General features: G+C 41.6%; 1 protein-coding gene across 1 annotated transcript in view; it reads left to right on the top strand.

Moving 5' to 3' along the window:
- Window positions 1-11,156, top strand: part of WDR49 (WD repeat domain 49) — a 94,883-nt gene extending 83,727 nt beyond the window's left edge. The window contains exon 18 of the mRNA XM_040986387.1: window positions 11,026-11,156. Within this exon, the coding sequence (XP_040842321.1) occupies window positions 11,026-11,156 (131 nt within the window). The remainder of the gene's footprint in view (window positions 1-11,025) is intronic.
- The last annotated feature ends 4,339 nt before the right edge of the window (window positions 11,157-15,495 follow it).

Here is a 15,495-nt window from a genome sequence, read left to right on the forward strand (position 1 = left end):
GCTGTGGAGGAGCAGGGTCCTGGAAGCAGGGTCTCAAGGTGTGCGGTTGGCGTTGCGTCTCCCAAGCCCTCTGAACCAGGTGCTTGGGAATGGTGCTTTAGAGTCTCAAAAATCCTGAGAGAGAAGGCTAGCTGCAGGACAGCCTGAAGCCTGAACAGGGCTTTGGGATGTTGAGTTTTAGTTCTTGGTGATGTTGGTTAGAAGGAAAAAAGTCTGAGAAATTAATTCAGCATTTATAACCATATATTGAAGAAAACTGGAAGAACTGAGCATTTCAGAAGGGTTAGTAATTTTATTCAGTAAAAGGATTTCATCCAAAATTGATATTTCCAAGATGAGGAAGGAGTCCATTAAATCTCTAATAGACAAGAAGAGTTTACATCTCCATCAGGAACCTACACTTTATTAAAAGACTGAAATTCCTCACTCCGGATCTTAAAGCATAGGGGGAAAATATCAACATAGTTACTAGTACAATATATTTCAATCCATCTTTACTTCTGAATATAATTTTAAATACAGTAATGGGGAATAATACTTTCATATTATGTAAACTTTTTTCTTGATCAAATAATTAAAAGGCAGGAAGAAAGCATTTCTAGATTACTGTTTTTTTTTATTAGCAAGAATTATTTTCTTTAGGTAAGAAATGAGCAATCACTATATATGGCTCGCCTAAGAGAATGTAGATAAAGATTCGGAATAAACACAAAACTCTTGGAATGTTATCAGTAGGAGATCTATCATTCTATCTTACACTCTGGCTCTTGGATGATCAGAAGCCAGGAGCCAGGAACTTCATCCAGGTCTCCCAAGCGAGTGCACGGTTCCAAGGCTTTGGGCTGTCCTGGACTGGTTTTCCAGGCCACAAACAGGGAGCTGAATGGGAAGTGGAGCTGCCGGGATTAGAACCAGCGCCCATATGGGATCCCAGCACATTCAAGGTGAGGACTTTAGCCCTAAGCCATCGTGCCAGACCCAAGAGTTTTATCATTAAGGATCCCATACTTTCTCTGCATCTACTGATCTGATCATTGGTTTATGTGCTTAATCCATGTGCTTTTTAATGTTTATTAATCAGGCAATGTTGAACTACCATTACACATTTGAGATAAACTCCACATGCTCATGATGTACATTTTTAAATTGGTGTTGAATTTGGTTTGGTATTGATTTTGACTTCATATTGATTTTGTCTGTGTGTCAGTTTTGGCATCAGAGTAATAGTGGTTTCATGAGAAGAAATTGGCAGTTGGCAGAATTGCAACCAGTTCAAGCCTTTGGAAAAGCTTGGAAAGCAGTACCACTGTTTCCTCTAACTGCTTTGTAGAATTCAATAGTAAGGGTAGCAGGTGCTGGATCCTTCCTTGACAGAGAACTTCCGATGACTGCTTCTATCTCATCGATTCCTTTAGGTCTCTTGATTTTCTGTCTTTTCTTGATTTCATCGTGGTAATTTAAATATGTCTAGGAATTTATCTATTTCCTCAATTTTTCTAACCTTTTAGTATATTGTGTATAGCGGTGCTTATAATCCTCTGTATTTCAGTAGTGTCCATTGTAATGTCTCTTTTTTCACCTCTACTTTTATTTGAGTTTTTCTCCCTTTTTTGTGGTTAAAATAGTTCCATTTTATCTTCTCAAAAAGTCAGCTTTGTTAAAAATTTGTTGAAGATTTTAAATTTTTTAAGTTTCAATTTTATTTATTTTTTCTCAAATACTACTACCTTTTGCTTCCTGTTTTGAATTTGATTTGTTCTTTTTTTCTAAGTCTTCAGGAGGTGTTATTAGATCGCTTATTTCAGACCTTTTTCTTTTAATGTCAGGAATTAATACTGTAAATATCCATCTTAACTTTTAAACCTTTCAAGAAACCTTTTGGTTTTATTTTGAATTTCTTTGATGAGCATTTGGTCATTCTGAAGTACATTAATCAGGTTTCCTTTATATGTAGTTTGACACTTTGAATGTCTTTGCAATCGCCTGCTCGTCTTTAACTTTTGACAATGTGACTTGGAGAAGGTGCAACCACTATTGCTAGCTTCTGGCTCCCATCCTGGAGAGTCCCGGTGTAGCCTGCAACATCGGGATCATAAGGATAAGCCTGAATTTCTCCACCCCCATTGTGAATCTAAACAGTGTGAATACCGAAGAACTCGTCCGCAGGCGAGAGAAGTTAGAGCACTCCAGGTACTGCAAGTGAGTGTGCACTCCTGGAAAGGTTGTTAGAGCAGCACCCATAGGCTTGGCTCTATCAGGCACACATGGAACGGCTTCCAGGTTTTCATGCAGATACTGGGGAATGTGGGGTCTCCCAGGACCTTGAGCTGAGAGGTGCTGAAGGAACTTCCTTGGGTTGAGTTCAGATGCTTCATGGGCTGCTGTTTGTGCTAGCCCTAAGCAACAAGAGTGTTAGGAGGCACAGACTTATGGGCCTTAGACTTGGCATGCCTGACAACCTGCTGCATTGCAAGACCTGCCCTGGGCAAGCAGGGTCGCAGTAAGCAGGACATTGCAGCCAGTCCATCCCGTGCAAAGCAAGTGGAACAGAACCTCCACCTTTGTTCCTGTTCAAACAATTAGTTCCTCCCCTGTTTCAATTTAGAAGATTAGTTCCTCCTGCTTCAATAGATAATTAGTTCCTTCCCTGTTTCAATGAAGATAATTAGTTCCAGGAAACCCCTCCCCTTCCCCTCCTCCCCTAGAGAAGAAGGTATATATATGAAGAGTAAAATAAAGACACATCAAGTGCATGTGTCCATGTGTTTCTTGGGCTAGCAGCCTGGCATTCCCAGTCCATCCTCAGGGTTTGAGCGTCGTGTCCTGCATGTCGGGACACAGGAGAAACCTGGATTTCACAGGTGAGTGAGCACAGCTCCCAGGCCCGTGCACTAACTGTCCCTTGTGGAATGTGGGGTGTCGGCTCTGTGCCCTGGGCATGTCCTGGCTGTGCTGGTCACTCACAGCTCCCAGGCCCGTGCACTAACTGTCCCTTGTGGAATGTGGGGTGTCGGCTCTGTGCCCTGGGCATGTCCTGGCTGTGCTGGTCACTCACAGCTCCCAGGCCCGTGCACTAACTGTCCCTTGTGGAATGTGGGGTGTTGGCTCTGTGGCCTGGGCATGTCCTGGCTATGCTGGTCACTCACAGCTCCCAGGCCCATGCACTAACTGTCCCTTGTGGAATGTGGTAGCAGTGAAGCTATCTGTTGCTTGCTGAGGCAGAAACAAAGTTCCTCAGTAGTTCACTGATCATTAAATATCATGTTGTTTAATATCCATTTATTTGTGAATTTTCTTGTGTTTTTTAAAATTTATTATTTTTAAAATTTTCATTCCTCTATGGTCCGAGAAGACACAGCTCATGTTTTTTCTTTTTTTTTTTTAATTTACGTGGCCTAATATATATTCTCTATTAGTAAAATATGTCGTGGACTGACGAAAAAACTGCATACTGCAGCTGCTGGGTGAAATGTTGTGTGAATTCCTGCAACGTCCATTTGCTCTGTACAATGGCTCAAGTTTGATATATCTTCATTCATTTCATGTCCAGATAATCTATCCATTAATGAGTATGGGATGTGAAGTTCTTTCACCATTACTGTTTTGGAGTCTCTCCCGTAGGTCTAATAGTATTTCATTTATCTGTCCTGCTTCTGTTGTGTTGGGTTTTACCTATGTGAAAGGCAAAGTCACGTGTGTGTATTTGTGTAGAGGGAGAGAGAGAGAGAGAGAAGAGTGAGAGTGAGAGAGAGAGAGATCTTCTATCTGCTGATGGGCTGGGCCAAATCCAGGCTAGGAATCAGATACTACTGCATCTCCAACATGAGTGCAGAAAGCACGTGAGTCATTTCCTGCCATTTTCCCAGTTGCATTAGCATAGAACTGGACCAGAAGAGCTCTTGAGACTTGGACTGGCTCCTCTAGCAGACGCTGGCCTTACAGGTGGCAGCTTAACTGGTGCTGCCAAAGGCTGGCACTGGCAGTGTGTGTGTATTTATGATCACTAGACATTCTGCTGACTCATCATCTTCTCAGTATAGGATTCTGTCCCCTATCTGTTATTATAGTTTGTGATGTGAAATGTTATTTTGTGAAAACTCATTTATTGAAAAGGCAGAATGACAGAGACATCTTTTTGCTGGATCGCTCCTCAAGTGGCTGCAGTAGCTAAAGTTGGATTGTGCCAAAGCTGTTTGCCAGGAATTCCATCTCAGTCTCTGATACAGGCCAATTTCCTGGACAAAGTCCTGTCAAGATTTCAGGGCAAATATCCCACGCACAGTGAATGAAAGTGTAAAGTCACTGGGATGGGAGCTAAGTTGGCACTTAGCTCACATTTCAAGGGCCAAAGAGAGTCATTGTTGTTCAGAAGGAATGAGCAGATTGGCATATGGTGAAATTGCTGGGGGTCAGAGGTCACTTCATGAGGAAACAGATTGCCTGGGAAAGGCATTTGATTTAAATTAAGTATGAAGAGGGGTGTGACCATATTGCTAAACCGTCTGAACCTCCTGAAGTTCTGAGATTCATAAGTTGTGTACCTTGGAAAGGCAAGTAGTTGGAGGTTTGAGGTTCCCAAGCAAGTGCCCACAGAGGAACTTAAAGGTACTTAAGGTTTGTTTTTAACTATGTGAGAAAAGGAGAGAGAGAGAAAGAGAGAGAGGGAGAGAGAGGAAGAAGAGAGAACCCCCATCAGCTGATTCATACCCCAGTGCCAACAATTCTGTGTGGAGAGGATGGCAAAGCTCAGGTCTGGAACCTCAGTACAGGGTCTCCAGGCGGCTGGCATGACCCAGTTCCTGGAATTATCACTGTCACCTCACAGGGCCTCCAGGCGGCTGGCATGAAGCAGTTCCTGGAGTTATCACTGTCACCTCACAGGGTTCGTGTTAGCCAGAGCTGGAGTCAGACAGCAGAGCAGGGGATTGAAATCAAGATACCCTTAAGAACAGGGAGTGTGTGCCGCTTAATTATTAGGGCAGTGTTTGTCCATTGATGCGGATTTAAGTGAACACATATTTTCTTTGTGAGGACTTCTAGTGGGATTCAGTCACAAATTACGAGAGCTTTGGCGAGTCGGTCTGTACCCCCTGAGAGCAGAGCATTCTTGTATTCAATCAGTGGAGGCAGTAATGCAATGGCAAGAGTATCAGGATGGTTGTACCAAGAAAGTAGGGTCAGAAGGACCTATCCTGGGACTTATCCTAAAAAATGAATTTATGAAATTGTAGGGCCTGCACAAGTAAGTCTAAGCTGTGCATAGTTTATTAGAAATGAAATGTCCTGGGTAGCCTGGACACAAACTATTATGCTCTGGTAGAATTTCTTCCCTCCCTCCCTCAGGGAGACCTCAACTCCACTTCCAAGGCTTTCTACTGACCAAGTCTGGCTCCTCCAGATGATCTAGGATAAACTTTCCATCTGAAGTCCACTGATGATAGACTTTGCTCACAGCTGCAAGGCTTTCCCAAGTCATGCCTGCATTAATGCTTGCCTGTACCACTAGAGTCGTTAGCACTGCCAACTTACTCAATCAAGAAAGTAAGTCATCGAAGAAAAGTTGAAGACATTCTTTTATGAACTTAAACTCAATAAATAGTTAATCATTTCCTACATGTGTTATGGCCATTGCAGAACCACTCACATGATAATGAGAACATTATACCATCATCCAGCAGATGCTGCTGCTATGAACAGGAAGAGGAACTAATTACCACTATACACTTAGCAAGGGCTGTGTGAAGAACATCTTTTTTAAAAAGATTCATTTATTTTAAAAGACAAAGTTTTACAGAGAAAGAAGGAAAGACACAGAGAGAGGTCTTTTATACCGTAAGCTGATCTTGACCTGGGAACCGGGGGCTTCTAACTTGCCTCCTGTATGGATGCAGGCGCCTGAAGACTTGGGCCATCCTCCTGTGCTTTCCAGGTCATAAGCAGTGAGCTGGATAGGAATGGAGCAGCCACATGAATTAAAGCCGATGTGTGATTCTGGTACTTCCAGGCAGAGGATTACCTTGCTGTGCTACCATGCCCATCCCAGCATATCTTTTTAAATTTTTGTTTAATCGAGAGAGAAGCGAAAGCTGCCCACTGCCAGTTCCCTCCCCACATGCTTGCTCAGAACTGTCAGGGCTTGATCCGGCTAAAACCAGGAGCAGGAAATTCAGTTTGAAAGGTGAATTGTACAGAGAGAGAGAAGAAGAGCCAGAGAGAGAAGGCTCCCATCTGTTTAGCTGACCAGAATGGCCAGAACAGAGGTGATCCAAGCTGGGAGCCAGGAGCTTCTTCTGTGCCTCTTAAGTGGGGGCAGGGGCCCAAGAGCTTGGCCCATCCTCGCTGCTTTCCCAGGCTGCAAGCAGGGAGCTGGATGGAAGCAGGGGTAAAATCCAGCAAGCAATGGGATGCTGGCATCAGCAGGCAGAGAAAAATCAGCTGCTGCACTGCTGCCAGGAGCCAGGAACTTCCTCCAGGTCTCCCATACGGGTACAGGGTCCCAAAGCTTTGGGCCATCTTTGACTGCTTTCTCAGTTCACAACGGGAGCCAGATGGGAAGCGGGGCTGCCAGGATTAAAACCATCGCCCATATGGGATCCCGGCACATTCAAGGCGAGGAATTTAGCCGCTAGGTCACTGTGCTGGGCCCTATGTATGTTTATTCTAGAGATGCTTTATAGTCACAGGTTCATGAACTAGGTTTCTCTAGGATGGGGATTTGTTACATGGGAAGTGGTGTAGTCTAGCTCGTTAAGCCATCATTTATTGCACCTAAAATGGCAGGAGATAATGCCCAAGTAACTGGGCTCCTGAACCAATGTGGGAGGTGTTGGTGGAGTCTTGGCTCCTGGCAGTTGGCTGGCCCAGTTCTGGTCATGTAGGCTGTTTGAAGAGTGAACCAGCAGGTGAGGTAGCCCTCTCTTCCTCTCTCTGTGTAAATCTTAAAACAGCACGAAGACTATTAGATCATGCTGTTATGACAGAATGGGCGTATTTTCTTATTCCTATCTTCTGGTCATCGTTTTATTCAACAATAGGATCTGACTTTCCACCTACTTTCATTGTGTTAGATTATCCTATACTGCCATTAGTTGACTTGTCAGTTTTAAATGGTGACCTTTGCCTCTGCTTTATCATGAAAGAAGCTTCTTTCTATGCCGTAATAATTTCTGTTACTGTTCCGTCTCTTGTCAGGCACGTGACGTTTACTTTCCATTTTATCTTCCAAAGCTCCACACTGTGTTAACGTATAGAGACTCTGTGCTCACGACAAAATTGGATTTTCAAAATTTCCTTGGAAGTGTCCCAGTTTCTCTTAATTTTTCCCAAAACAACTCTTATAAATAATAGTCCTTTAATTCATTGCATGTTAAAAAAAAACTATTCATAGTTTAGAAATTTAAAAGACAATGCACACAAACACAATAATTTTCAACCAGCTCATTCTTCCTGCAGTTATTTTGTGGGTTTTGTGTTACTGGCTTTCAATATTGATCATTGTTATAAAAGTTACCTACTGCAACATGGATATTTTTCTTTTTTTTCAGTGACTTGTTCTTTTTGTCTGGCTGCCAAGTGATTCTCTCTTTATCTTCCAAGGCTAATCACTTCAAAAGAACGTTGCTTGGTTTTGAATAAGAAGGAATTATTTTTGATACACATTGTGTCATTTGTGTATAAGTCAGGTTGTATTTTATTTCAAAAAAATGTATCGAATGATTTTTTAAAGACATAATTTATTTTAAAGTCAGAGTTCCAGGGAAGGAAAATCAGAGTCAGAGAGAGATTTTCCACCTGTTGATTCAATTCACAAATTGCCACAAAGGTCAGAGCTAGGCGAAGACTTGAGCTTCCTTGTTGGTGGAGGGCCATCTTTAGCTACCTTCCCAGGCACATTATCAGGGAGCTGGATAGGAAACAGGGCAGCTAGGCTCAAGCCGATGCCCACATGGAATGCAGACACTATAATTGGCAACTTTTCCCACCCAGCTACGAAGCCATTTGCTTAAATATTTCTTACAATGTGGTGATCTTCTTCTTTTTGCTCTCCCTCTATTTTCTTCCCCATTCTCTTCCTGTATTTCTCTCAAATGTTCATTTATATTTCTTTGAAATGCAGAGCAAGAACGAGGTCGAGAGAGAGATGTTTGACTTGTTAAGTTCACTTTCCCAAATGGCTGCACTTGCTTGGGCTGCTAGAAAGCCAGGAGCCTGGAAGTCCATGTTGATCTTTCACTAGGGTATCAGGGGCCTGAATACTTGCTCTATTTTCTGCTGCCTTTCCAGACACATTAACAAGAAGCTGATGGGAAGTAGAGCGGGTAAAAGCCAAACTGACACTCTAGTCCTTGGTGCCAGCCTGGTACACCGTGGCTTAATCAGCTGGGTCTTAGCAGTGGCCTAGCTTGCTTTCTTAAGGGTCTACTTCAGTTACGCTTGTGAATCTACTGTTTGCATATCTCCTGTATCTATCAACTTTTCTAATTGATTCTTCGTTTAGTTTTCTTAGTTCTTGTCCTTTCTGTGTTTGATGATTTCCACAATGGGGTCTCGCTCTTGACGTTTTGCTGTTTATTTGCCAGCTTGCATTCTATTGCTGCATCTGTGCCTTCAGGTCTTTGGCGTTCTTTCACTTTGCTAATCTTCCTCTGTAGGGTGATGGCGTGTTTTAGCTGTGAAGTCAAATGTGTGTCAGAACATTTGTAACGATGTTTGCCTATGCAAAGGCTGTATTTTTTCTGTTTTTTTTGGTGGTGATCCATGCACTGAGTGGTTTAACTGCTTATTTTCAGTTTGATTTACTTTAGCTTTTAACTTGGCTCCACATTATGCTAATTTTTCACAGTTTTCTTACTTAATTAGCTCTAGTTTTGAATTTCACTTTTTTTTTTTAACAAACTTGCCTAGCTTTTAAAAAATATTTACTTAGGTATTTGAAAAGAAAGAGAGAGAGAGAGGGAGAGAGAGAGGGCCTCCATTCCCTGGATCACTTCCAACTGCCCTCAGTGACCAGAGTTGGGTCAAGCCAAAGGCGGCAGAGGAAAAGGCGGAATCAGAGTCAGAGAACTTTCCATCTGTGGACTCGGGCTCATTCTCCCAGTGGTTGCAACGACCAGAGCTGGATCAGGTCCTGAGCTTATTTTGGGTCTCCCATGTGGGCTTAGGGGCTCAAGGACGCGGGCCATCCTCTGCTGCTTTCCCAGTTGCATTAGCAGGGAGCTGCATCAGAATTCATACCAGGGCTCATGTATGATGCTGATGCCACGGACAGCTGCTTTGCTTTACCTGTTACACAGTGCCAACACTGGTGTGCTGGATTTTCTAATGTTTGAAATACATAGTAGGGCTCTTGGGTGAGAGTTCAATGTAGGATCTAGTTGTCCTGCAAGTTCTGCAAGCCATGGAGGAAGGTAATTCTAGGAAGAAAAATAAAGAAAAGAAAAACAGGAGAGAGAGAGAATAGAGAAAGAAAGAGAGAGAGAAAAGAGATAGGGGAGACAACTCCTATCTGAAGTCTAGGTAGTCTTACCTGTTTGATCTGTTTCTGCAGTCCAGAGAGAGCTTCTATTCCAGATATGTTCAGCTCTGCTTGGTTTCTATATTTAATAATGAGTGGCGCATGTGACCCAGCAAGACAATGGCCTCTGTCAGGGAGCAATCCTGGCAGCGTGTGGGCATGCTCCTGCTGCCATCCTCACACTCGGCCTCCCAGTCAACCCTTTCTTCTCTATGTTGTCTCAACCTCAGATGCCTGGGCCTCCCTTTTCGTGTTTTTCAGGCTATGGATGATATCCCTTGACTTCTACAGAAAGTAGAATTTGTAAGGTGTTTTGCCTTCATTTTCTAGATCGTTCTCATACTATTTCAAAAGAGAAGAAAAATGCTGATTTATACAACCGTATTTATACTGGAAGCGAAGATTGAAAATATTTTTAGCACAATGTATGGAAGATTCTGTTACGTTATAAAATTACTCATTAATTTTTTAGCAGTTGTGTTGGCGTTGCCTTTATCATGTTCCTTATCCAGCTGCAACTTCATTCCACTCTACCTCACAGGTTCTATGTTTCTGTTAAATGGCACAGAATTGTTCAGGTATTTTTGTTTTTCTGCTCTTTTATTCTTGTTTTCGCTCTGATCAATGTCTCCTTTCCTTTTTTCCCATCCCCCATTCTACCTTTTTGTTATCTTTAAAACCTGACTTGGACATCAAGGTCGCCCTGAAAACGTACTTAACTTGAAAAGCTTTCCTCTTTTCTTGGGTACATTTTTGCTATAATCTCTTTGCATGTTTGTGCACACTCTTGATGGCTTGTATCATGTTAGAGCTGTGTGCTGTTGCACGTGATGGCTTGGTTGTTTGAATGCTGCTTCTACTCCTGCTGTTGGAGAGGAAGGCAGTGACTTAGTCATAGCTGTGGTTAGGGTTGAGCATGGACCAACGTGCACTGCATACATTCAATGAGTGTTCATTGGTGATGAGATTACCCAAAATCCAGCTATTTTGTTCTTGAGTGCTTCTGACTGACGCACAGTACAAGTGCTCCTGGGGATAATTTGGTTCTGTTTTTTTTTTTTTTTTTCCTAAAGCCACAGATTCCGGAAGACCAAAGGGTGTGAATGGAGATGCGCATGCTTCCTCATGTAGTCAAAGGGTGTTTTCACTATTTTGTCTTATTTCAACACAGAATAGTTCGTTCTTGGCTTTTCATAAATCCTAGATAACTGTTAAATTGACTGGGAAACAAGAATGGAAAACACTGGTTTCTTTCATTCCCAATCCCTTGGTGGTGGATCTCTGTTGCAATATAAATCCATCGAGAGAACAAAGTCTGCTCAAATTTAATGTTTAATGCAAATCAAATAAAAAGGAATAGCAAAAACTTAGAGAATTCCACAACATACTCTTGGTTTTAGAAGCAACATTTTTAGAAAACATAAAGCTTGAACATTTTCTCTGCAGTGTTTTATTTCATTGGTTCTTTTACCAGATACAATTTACATGCCATTTTCTTCATTATTTTGTAGCTTTGAAATCTGTATTCGATGAGAAAAACCTGTTCCCCAAAGACATTCTGGATCGTGAAAGAAAAGACAAGCAGCTATGTCAGGAAACTAGTTGTGAAATGAAGATAAGAAGAAATAAGAAGCAATTTTAGTGGAAAAAAATCATTGTCTCATAATGTGAATTTATAAAATGCTGAAAGCATCTGGAATGCTGTCCTTTGGTTTCGTTTTGCATTTGGTTTCATAGTTACATGGAGCTTTAACTCTGCCCTACCAATCCTCTCTGCTTTCTCTGCATTATCAATGAAACCAAAAATCACAGAAGTATAATTAACAAGAAGCATTTTACAGTGCCAGGAGTCTTGATAAAAGAAAAAGATGGTGATGGAACAAATTGTTTAAGGCAATTGTCTTTCTGATATCATGTTTAGACAAATATTTTTGGTCATTTTTCATTGTAAAGCTTGCACTGAAATATATTAAAAACACTGTGAATGTTTATATATCTGAATAATTATTCTTGCTTCTTTACACATTTTGGTTACCTTAAAAATGATTCTGATAAATAGCATTTGGACCTCGTCATTAGTAGCTTTTCCTATTACTGTTTATCAACTCACGTCCATTCTTCTGAATATAAGAGGACATTGACAATTTATTGGAAAATGCATATTACAAAAATTATGCCAAAAGCCTTGGTATCTCAATAAACATACATTATTACCCACATTTGCACGATTTAAAAAAAAAAAAACTTTTCATTTATTGGGCAATTCCTACTTAGGCTGTACGCCTAGCGTTTGTTATATTACATGTAAAATTGAGTCGCACAACACAATGGAAGTGGCAGTAACCTCGGGAAACACTGAAAGAGCCTGGGGCTTTTTCAAGGAATCAGAGTATACGGACATTCATGTAGGAAAGGTCCAGTTGTGAAGTGTAGAAGGAATTAGAATTAATTTGTGTCATTTTAGATGCCGCATATTTCAGAGTCCTCTAAAACATATTTGTGTTTATTATTTGAGGACAGAGATCAACAGAAAAAGTGCTCACACATTGGGTTACTCCCCAAATTCCCATAAAGGTTGGGACTGGCTAGGACCTGAAGGTTTACATAGCAGTGCAGTCACTGCAGTGACAGGGTTAGGGCCTGAATGTTTACACAGCAGGCACCCTAGTGATGGGGATAGGGCCTGAATGTTTACACAGCAGGCACCCTAGTGATGGGGATAGGGCCTGAATGTTTACACAGCAGGCACCCTAGTGATGGGGATAGGGCCTGAATGTTTACACAGCAGGCACCCCAGTGACAGGGTTAGGACCTGAATGTTTACACAGCAGGCACCCCAGTGACAGGGTTAGGGCCTGATGGTTTACACAGCAGGCACCCCAGTGACAGGGTTAGGGCCTGAAGATTTACACAGCAGGCACCCCAGTGACTAGGCTTTTGCTTTTGTCCCCTAGAACCCTCCTGAGCAGGAAGCTGGAGCCAGGAGCTGGGTGGGGCTGGCAAGCAAACCCAGGTGGTCTGATACGGAGGCTTCTTTTTTTCTAATTTTTAGAAAAAAAATTAGGAAACTTTTCTGTACGAAGAGTCATAGGAGCATTTGCAGTGTCAGCAGATGCTTGTGGTGGAGGGAGTGTTGCAGAAAGGGTTTTGGAAGGTCCTTCTATTTTACGTACCTTCCGAGTCAAGCAGGCATTGGGATATCTGTGTGTGAATGGTCATCACGGATGGAAAGATGTGTGTGAAAACTATGCTTCAATGCATGTGTGCTGGTAAAATAAAGTGTTTATGTTTTAGCTCATTACATGGAATGTTTAGATATAATTGCAAATTATGTTTTCAGTGGGCTTATAAATTATTATAAATATTGCATATTATAGTGCACATCTTCTATATTATACATGAGATTTGCAAATATGGTGAATAGTAATGATTTTGGAAATATATAGGGGAATAGGTGAAGAAAATAGCTCTTTGTTCTATTCCTGTAACTTATGTAAGTTTGAAAATATTGCCTAATACATTTTTAAGAGATTTAATCATTTGAGTGGCAAAGTGATCGAGAGAAAGAGAAATAGCTTCCCTTTTGTGTTTCACTTGCAAAAGTCCACAACAAGTGAGGCTGGGCCTGGCAGAAAGTCAGGAGCTAGAAGTTCAAGTTCCACATGTGTGGCAAGGAGGGAGCTAACAGGACTTGGGCCCATCTGGGATGCAAATAGACGAGGCAGTGAGCTAACTTTGTGTGCAATGCCACATTCCCCCTACATTACATTTGAGAATTGTACACGTTGGGTGAGGGGCAGTGGTGCAGGAGGCTAAGCCTGCCCTTGTGGCCAGCATCCCATATGGCACTCTCTGGTCTCTAGCTGTTGTACTTCTGATCTAGCTCCTGACCTGTAGCAGCAGAGGATGGTTCAAGTCCTTGGGGCCCTGAACCAAAGGATCATGTGGGTGACCCAGAGAATGTCCTGGCTGACTCAGCTTCCGATTGGCTTAGCTCTGGCTGTTGTGGCCATTTGGAGGGTGAAACAGAGATGGGAGATCTTCCTCTCTGCCGCTCTTTCTTTCTGTAACTCCTTCAATTAGAAATAAAATACATCTTGAAAAAGAATTGTAAAGTGTTGCCTTGGGACAAAGGGTTCCCTGAGATGTTTAAATGGAAACTGGATTACTCTTCCGCAGGGATTTGCCAGGGAATATTGCATTGTCTCATATATGCAGGCCTTCTTTCTACACTCTACCTGTTTGCAAGGCCCGTGCCATGCACTGTGTAATTATAATTCCATCTTTAATTAACTTCAGGGTTTTGCTCATGAAAGAAATTAAAAGGAGCTATCTTGCAGGAATATTTAGCCAGAAGGGCACTTTATAAAAGAATGAGAGTCTCTTTTAATGTTCTTGAATGATTATGGAATAAAAATTATGAAAAGGAAAAATCACAAAAAGACACTTCTATTTATTATGTCTTACTCTTTTTTTGTGCCTCACAGCATCTCACTGTGCTGAGCAGGTAGCGGGGTCTTTCGCCTCATCTGCTAACAGAACTGAAGACATTACAAACTGCTTCTCAAATTAACATTTTGATTCAATTATTTAAGATCAATTTTTCTGCAATGAAAGGACTTGCCGCATTGAAATATGATGTGTCATAATTTTCAATACTTGTTTCTAACATGTAGATTTGCACTAAGTAGAAAGCCATAATCATTTGTCTTTTCAAAAAAAATTTTCATCTTATCATGCAAAATATTCACATATGAAACACACAAGGAAAAATTGTCTGAAATTCATTTATGCTCAAATAGAACTAAGTATAAATTTCTTGATTGATGGATACATTAATTTTTTTAAAAAAGTATTTATTTTTATTTGAAAGGCAGATTTACAAAGAGAAGCAGAGAGAGAGAGAGAGATTATCTTCCATGCACTGGTTCATGCCCCAAGTGGCTGCAAAGGCCAGAGCTAAGCTGGTCCAAAGCCGGGAGCCAGGAGCTTCTTCTGAGTCTTCCACATAGATGTTGGGCAGCATCCCAAGTACTGAGGTAATCTCAGTTGCTTTGTCACAGGCATAAACAGAAATCTGATCTAAAATGGAGCAGCTGGGACATGAGCCAATGCCCCCCGGTCTGTTGACGTCATAGGCAGAGGATTGGCTTGCTGTACCACCCTCTTGGCACCTAAAGCTACAAATTTCTTTCTTTCTTTTTTAAACAAATGTATTTATTTATTTTCATTGAAAAACCAGACTTACAGAGAGAAGAAAGATTTTCCATTTGCTGGTTCATTCCGCAAGTGGTCACAATGGCCACTACTGAGCTGATACGAAGCTAGGAGCCAGGAGCTTTCTTTTGGGTCTCTGACGTGGGTGCAGGGTTCCAAGGCTTTGAGCCATCTTTTACTGCTTTCCCAGGCTACAAACAGTGAGCTAGATGAGAAGTAAAGCAGCTGGGATCCCACTGGTTTTAAGGCAAGTATTTTACCACTAGGCCATTGCACCAAAATACAAATGACGAAGAGAGCTGGTGAAATTATATTTGCAACCCCTTGCTATAGTTTGTTTTTTATATATTTTCCAAGATGTGACTTTAAAGCTAGGATATCGATGCTGTTCATTTATAATGAGACACTGGTTGCCATTGATGAATGACTTCCTTAAATTGAAGAGGGAACATACCTCGGAAAGTGTTTAAAAGATTTATGGTAATATTTTATGGACCGTCATCCTATCTTCCCTGTCTATTATTAGAGCTTAACCCAGAGAGGAACCGTGCATGGCTACTGCTCTTCACGTCCCAAGACACAGGACAAGGAGCACTCTGCTTGATTTGGTCCAATTTAAGGTCCTTGAAGAACAACTTCATTAAGTGATCATAATAAGATAGACTGTCTGCTATTGGGAGGAAGTAATGGCCTGTGCCTAGATAAATCAGATTATGTTCTGAGAAATATACCGACATAATAATTTGGTAGCCAACATGGCTGGT

The sequence above is a fragment of the Ochotona curzoniae genome, unplaced genomic scaffold (assembly GCF_017591425.1).
Source record: "Ochotona curzoniae isolate NIBS_2020 unplaced genomic scaffold, NIBS_Ocur_1.0 contig_4504, whole genome shotgun sequence".
In the NCBI taxonomy this organism is placed as follows: Eukaryota; Metazoa; Chordata; class Mammalia; order Lagomorpha; family Ochotonidae; genus Ochotona; species Ochotona curzoniae.